Raw genomic sequence first — 6,707 nt, 5'->3', positions numbered from 1 at the left:
GTTCCCCAGTCCTGCATAGACTATTGTGGCTTTAAGTCCAAAAGCCCTCCAGAGGAATCAGGTTCAAGTGACAAATTCAGGGCTTGAGGGCTTGGGTAAGAATCTGAGGCAGATGCTGGCTGCGTAGTGGAAAGAGGGGGTCTGTCCTGTCCCTGGCTGTTTGGATAGGAAGGTGGAGACTCTGGGTGTTTGCTGACAAAAGGGCAGTGTTCTCGTTAAAACAACGATCTGGGAAGGCTGTGTATTTCCTGAATCTCCTCTGTTTGGTCAGTGGCTATATGGTTCCTAGGCCTGGGAAGAGGGGTTGTTTTGAGGTTGCACACTCAGGGTGGTAGAGTACGTAATACTAAGGGGTTCTTTGAGTGCTGGGTGTGTGAGGGGTTCCCAGGACCCAGTGAATGTCCCGATTGGAGCTGCACATTTTGGTACTGGGCAGATGGCCATGTTTTGAGCATGAGGTGGCTTACAGAGGAGTGGGAAGGGAGGAACAAATTGGAGCTGCAGACTTGGCCTGGAGGCGGAACTCAGGGACTCTTGGTTAATGTCCAGTTGGGGCATTAACTGCCAGGGGTCAGGCTGGGCTGGAGAGCGGCAGTGGCAGCTGTACAGAGCTTCTTTTGTTTGTGCAGCTTGGCTCCACGCCACACCTGGAAGAGACCATGGAGCAGCAAGATGACGAGTCCCTGGAACCCCTGCAGGCCTGTGTGGAGGTAAGTGAAGCCACCCTTCCCCCAGGGGCCTCAGCTCTTTCCAGCCTGACCCCACAGCCTGAGCCTTGAAAATCTCTTTGCAGTATTTTAAGGGATTTGGTCCCTCATGAGTGGCAGGCTTTTTAAAAGATTAACCAGCCCCGTGTGTATGTACATGTATACATATATGTTGACAGGGGTATGTGCCTGTGTCGAGGCCAGAGGAAGGCACAAGATGATGATGGTCGGTTACTCTCTACATAGTATTTTGAGAGATGGCCTTTTTCTGATGTTGTAGAGCAATCTCTTCCGATTGAAGGGCTCCCTCTAGGTTGCAGGGGGGCAAGTAAATAAAACGTCACAGAGCCAATAAAGTGGAGAGCCAGGAGGGCTCCTTCCCTGGGGATAATGGAAGCAAAAACCCAACGGTTATGGAGGAAACTCTGGAGGCACACTGCAGAAGAGCCCCCTTGGCCTTTGGAACTACCTGCAAGCTGTGCAGGAGCTCCAGGCATGTAGCTGCTCCTGCTAGGGACCCTCACCTGTGCGCCTCACCCGTCTTAGGGTTTCTATTGCTGTAACGAAGCACCATGACTGACAAGCAAGTTGTGGAGGAAAGGGTTTATTTGGCTGTTTATTACCAGAGTAAATTAGGACTGGAACGCCAGCAGGGCAGGAACCTGGAGGCAGGAGCTGACGCAGAGGCCATGGAGGGGTGCTGCTTACTGGCTTGTTTCCCATGGCCTGCTCAGCCTGCTTTCTTACAGAACCCAGGATCGGTATACATGGGTTTCCTTTCTGGCATAAATAGACATATGTATGTTTCACCTCCCTAGGAAGAGTCTGTCATACACCAAAGGCTAGCATTTCCCCAGATAGGCTGGAAGCCAGTAGGTCCTAGTGAGTCTCTGCTCTCTGCCCCTTGGAACTGGGGTTAGAGGTATGCATGGGACATCTGGCTTGTTACCTGACTTCTGGGATCTGAACTCTTAACTCTTGATCTCTCTTTCTCTCTAGTCCTCTACCCTTTTAAAGTTTTAGGATTATTTTTACTTACCGATTTTTAAGTTTGATGTGTATGGGTGTTTTGTTTGTATGTGTATCTGTACACTACATGCTTGCCTGGTGCCCAAGGAGTCCAGAAGAGGGCAGTGGATCCCCTGGAACTAGAGTTAGAGATGACTGTGAGCCACCACGTAGGTGCTGAGGACTGAGCCCAAGTCCTCTGGAAGAGCAGCCAGTGCTCTTGACTGCTGAACTATCTCTAGCTGGGATTTATTTATTTTTTATTTTCATGTGTGTGTTCATGGCTATATTCCACTTGTGTGTAGGTCCCCACAGAACCAGAATAGGGCATCCGATCCCCTGGAGCTGGAGTGAGGGCAGTGGGCTGCCTCCTGTGGATATGGAGGACTAAACCAGGGTCCTCTCCAAGAGCAGCGAGTGCTCTTAACCACTGAGCCATCGCTTCATCCACCGGCTTTTTAAAAAACATTTTAAGGCAGGACAGGCTCTCATGTGTTGAGGGCTGCCCTGGAACTCATCCTACGGCTGAAGATGACCGTCCTTCAACTGTGCATGCCCCTGTCTCCACTTCCTAAGTACTGGGATTAGATGTGAACCACGACTTCTAGTCCAGAAAAGGATGGCTTTGTGCTTCCCAACGCTGAGGAGACTACAGAGGCCCAGTACTTCATTTGGAGTTAAATACGCTACCCAATTTAAAGACCTCAGTTGAAATTATATAAAATTCATATCCTTTACATAACTCATTCTGCAATGCTTTGAGACAGTGTCAAAGACATCATAACGTGAATCGTCCTCAGTATGGCAATCTTCTGCCTGGTAACAATGTCACCACAATAAGCGGCACTTTTTGAATCTGACTGTACTCTGGCTGGTCTCTAAGATGTCCATAGGCTTTGACGGAGCAGCTTACAAGAAACTAGGCTCTAACTCCCAAGCCACTTATTGGTAAAACAATCCAGTAACAATTTCAAATGCCTTCTGGACATTATGACAAGAAATTTTTTTTTATATATACAGATGTAAGTCTAAAACTCTTAAATATGAAAGGTTCTGAGTGGTGACTTCGTGATGACCCATCACTAGATTCGCAGCCGAACTTCTTAAATTCAGCTTACAAATTTGTGGGACTATCTGTTGTTCACTTTAACACTTAGTTGTAGCCGGGCAGTGGTGGCGCACGCCTTTAATCCCAGCACTTGGGAGGCAGAGGCAGGCGGATCTCTGAGTTCGAGAGTTCGAGGCTAGCCTGGTCTACAGAGTGAGTTCCAGGACAGCCAGGGCTATACAGAGAAACCCTGTCTCGAAAAAAACAACAACAACAAAAAAAAAAAACAAAAAAAAAAAACAAAAAACAAAAAAAAACAAAAAAAAAACCCACTTAGTTGTAGTTCCTTTATAACAGCCACAAACTGACTGTGGAAAGAGAAATCCTCACGGGTGTGCCCAGGCCACAGGTAAATCATCTGCCGTCGTTAGCAATTTATTCTGTCTCTGGCTCAAGAAAACCACATTTATATTCGCGTGCATGTTTGCGCATGCACACATGTGTACATGCATGTCACCGTGCACATATGGAGGTCAGGACGACTTTGTAGAGTCAGTTCTCTCAGGCTGACAAGCTTGGCAGCAGATGCCCTCATCCGCTGAGCCATCTTGTTGGCCTACAGTCACATGGCCTCATAGCGTAGAATCCATGATGGAGTGTGGTGGCGAATGTAACATAACAGGAAGGCAGTCATTTTACTGGCATAGAAAAAGTCCAGGAAAGACAGGAAAAGAGGGAAGCGGGAAGAGAGAAGGGCTTGTGCCATCTGGCGCAGTGGCTCTTCAGCAGTTAGCTGGAGCTCAAGTGGCGGGGCAGTGGAAAGGGGGGGATTTGTGTGTGTCCTGGTGTGTGTAGGCTGAGAGTGCAGTAGACCCACCCCCATCTGCCTGTCATGTTATTTTGTCAGATATCGAGTGGCGATGTCCTCTGTTGTTAAAAGAATGGACAAGGGGACTGCCCGAAGGGTGCCTTGGAAGCTGGGTGTTCCTAAAGTGCCCAGAGGTTGAGAGTGAACAGAAGCAAGTAGAAGCCATGAAACAGCTGAATGTGAGTCTAGCTTTACAGAATATCCTCTCTGGGAAGTAATCATCTCTCCTCCTCATCCTTGATCTCAGTGACAAGGTACAGTTCTCTCAGAGCTTAGCCTGGGACCACCTGAGAGCACAGATGCCCCAGAGCAACCTCAACGGGAAGTCTGCACCTGGCCTACATGATGGCTTCCCCATAGCTGCGCACAGGGAGCCAGCCCATCACTTAACCTTCCCAGCCTGTAAGCCCTAGCACCTCCCAAGTCCCCTGTAGTTAGGACAGAATCATGTGCCATGGCTACTGCCTAAAGAAGCCGCCTAGAACCTCAGCTCCTCTGACTGCTGAGCCGTCTCTCCACTGCCAGCTGTGTAGACATCACTAGTTTCTACATTGTTGGTGCTTTTTAAAAAGATAATTTGTGGGCTGGAGAGATGGCTCAGTGGTTAAGAGCACCGACTGCACTTCCAGAGGTCCTGAGTTCAAATCCCAGCAACCACATGGTGGCTCACAACCATCTGAAATGAGATCTGATGCCCTCTTCTGGTGTGTCTGAAGACAGCTACAGTGTATTCATATATAATAATAATAATAAAAAAAAGATCATTTGTGTGTGTGTATGTGTGTTGTGCCTGGGTTTATGTGCGCAGGTGTGTGTGCCTCCAACAGGCGTCCTTTGAAACAGGTGCTTTCCCTGAACCTGTGACTGGATTGGGAGACAGAAGGCCCAGTGATTCTCCTGCCTCTGCCCAGCTCAGAGAAGGTTGTAGTCATTGGCAGACCAGCCTGGGTGCTGACACGGGTGCTAGGATCCAAACTCTAGTCACACACAGGACCATCCTCCAGCCTCTTCTAGAGGCTGGCCTGTAAGTCTCTGTGTTGCTGAATATCCCCTTGAACTTTGTGGTCCTCCTGCCTCCCAAGTGCTGTGGTGACAATCATGCACCACCATGTCTGACTTCATTTTGAAGTTAATTTGTTAGTCACTCTGAATTGCTTCTGGCTTGGGTCATGCCAGAGACTGAGTTGCTCGCTTACTGCTGAGTGGTGCAGGAGTTTAGGCAGGGCCCAGTGGTCAAGGCTGGCCAGGCCGGGTGAGGTCTTTTACGCCAGTGTATCCTGGCTTCTCTCAGCCACCTTCAGCTGGCAAGCGGGGCCGTGCTGAAGCGCTCACAACAGTCTTGTGCTGTGTGTGAGGCCTCATTCCTTGGGAAGCCCCTTCTGTCTTCACAAGTTACCTTGAGCTGATGTGGAGCGGTCTCGGAGCAGAGACCGGCAGCTAGATGTGTTAGAGCAGGTTCTACGGACCCGCCATGGGGTGTCTGGTCTTGGCTTTGTTCTCTGATGGGTTCCCTTTGTCTCATGTGTTTCGTTTCCCAGAACTTTGTTCTACCCCAGGAGATGATCATTGAAGTGGAGGGAGAAGACGCTGGGTCACTGGACATCATGCCTCCGGTGAGTCGGACAGGGCCCATCCTTCCCCTGAGGAGATGTGCAGGGCAGTGAGTGGTGGAAGCACACCGAAGGGAAGTAAACGGGGTGGAAGTAAGGGCGGTGGGCGGGACGGAGGTGGGTGAGGTGTTTGTGGTATATTCATGAGGGCTCAAGTGCAGCCCTCAGGTGGTTTGAATATGCTAGGCCCAGGGAGTGGCCCTGTTAGGAGGTGTGGCCTTGTTGGAGTGGGTGTGGCCTTGTTGGAGGAAGTGTGTCACTGTCGCTTTGAGACCCTCCACCTAGCCGCTTGGAAGACAGTCTGCTCCTTGGCTCCCTTTGCATGAAGATGCAGAGCTCTCGGTGCCTGAGGAGAATTTCTGAAAGTCAGCTTTCCCTTTTCACCATGTGGAATTCAGGGAACACATTCAGGGTGTAAAGCTTTGTAGTATCTCTTTTAAAAAAATAAATGATTTCTGTTTATCATCTGTGGATGGGTGTTTTTCCTGCACGTGTATTTGTATGAGGGTGTGGGATCTCCTGAAGTGGGAGTTACGGACACTTGTGAGGTACCACATGGGTGCTGGGAATTGAACCTGGGTCCTCTGGAAGAACTGCTGAGCCATCTTTCCAGCCCCCCCCCCGTTTTTTTTTTTTTAAGACATGGGTGCGTTATGATCTTTGGCTGACAGGACCTCAGAGTCACTGTTTACTGAGTGCTGAAATGAAAGCATTTGTCATCTTGACAAGCTGGCAGCGTCTTTACCTGCTAAACCAACTTGCAGGCCCGCCCTTGATATCTAAGCATCTGTTAGACAGCAGGAATGAATAGCTATTGTAATGAAGCATGGATTTAGAGATTTAAAGACCCCTCAAGGCCAGTGTCCAACCCAGCTGGCAGTTAGTAGCTTGCATTTCTCAATCCTGTTTTTGGCTAATCACTAAAAATCCTTTGAGATTCTGGTGAAGTTGCTAGGCCTAAGAAGAATGCCCAGATGCCAGCATGTGCATGCAGTTGTCTATGATTCAGCTCCCGTGTCCTACTCATGAGCCAAAAAGCCATGCTTCCAAAAGCCTGGTCCCCAAATATCTGGTCAGTTTACAGAGCTTTTGGTGGCAAAGACATTCAGGTGCTTGGTACTTACTGTCATGGGCAACGGGAGAGGTCATCATGAGCACTTCTCTACGGGTCAGCGTCCCCGGCCAGCAGGCTTCTTACAGTTTCCAGTCTGTTTAAAGCAGTCAGGCCATGAGTCACTGTTCACATCTTTATTTATTGTAATGGTTGTTGCCTGGGAGTGGACATAGGATGCTTGTGTGCAAGATGAGTGCTCTACCACTGAGCCACGCCCCCAGCCCCTCACTGGGGGACTCTAGGCAGGGCTCTACCACTGAGCCACGCCCCCAGCCCCTCACTGGGGGATCCTAGGCAGGGGCTCCACCACTGAGCCACGCCCCCAGCCCCTCACTGGGGGACTCTAGGCAGG

At 49.7% G+C, this 6,707-nt stretch overlaps 1 protein-coding gene across 4 annotated transcripts in view; it reads left to right on the top strand.

Annotated features, from left to right (window-relative positions):
* Positions 1-6,707, top strand: part of LOC114633966 (zinc finger protein 180-like) — an 18,485-nt gene that overhangs the window by 2,925 nt on the left and 8,853 nt on the right. For 2 of the 4 annotated variants that reach the window (XM_028782586.1, XM_028782583.1), the window contains exons 2-3: positions 630-710; positions 5,170-5,244. In XM_028782586.1, coding sequence (XP_028638419.1) covers positions 630-710; positions 5,170-5,244 — 156 coding nt within the window. Of the gene's footprint in view, positions 1-573; positions 711-3,618; positions 3,811-5,169; positions 5,245-6,707 lie in introns of those variants that run through there. The other 2 variants (XM_028782584.1, XM_028782585.1) reach the window with 2 other exon arrangements.

The sequence above is a fragment of the Grammomys surdaster genome, unplaced genomic scaffold (genome assembly GCF_004785775.1).
Source record: "Grammomys surdaster isolate TR1022 unplaced genomic scaffold, NIH_TR_1.0 805, whole genome shotgun sequence".
Lineage (NCBI taxonomy): Eukaryota > Metazoa > Chordata > Mammalia > Rodentia > Muridae > Grammomys > Grammomys surdaster.
The sequence above is the reverse complement of the archived record's forward strand: the minus strand, read 5'-3'. Positions and strand labels throughout refer to the sequence as shown.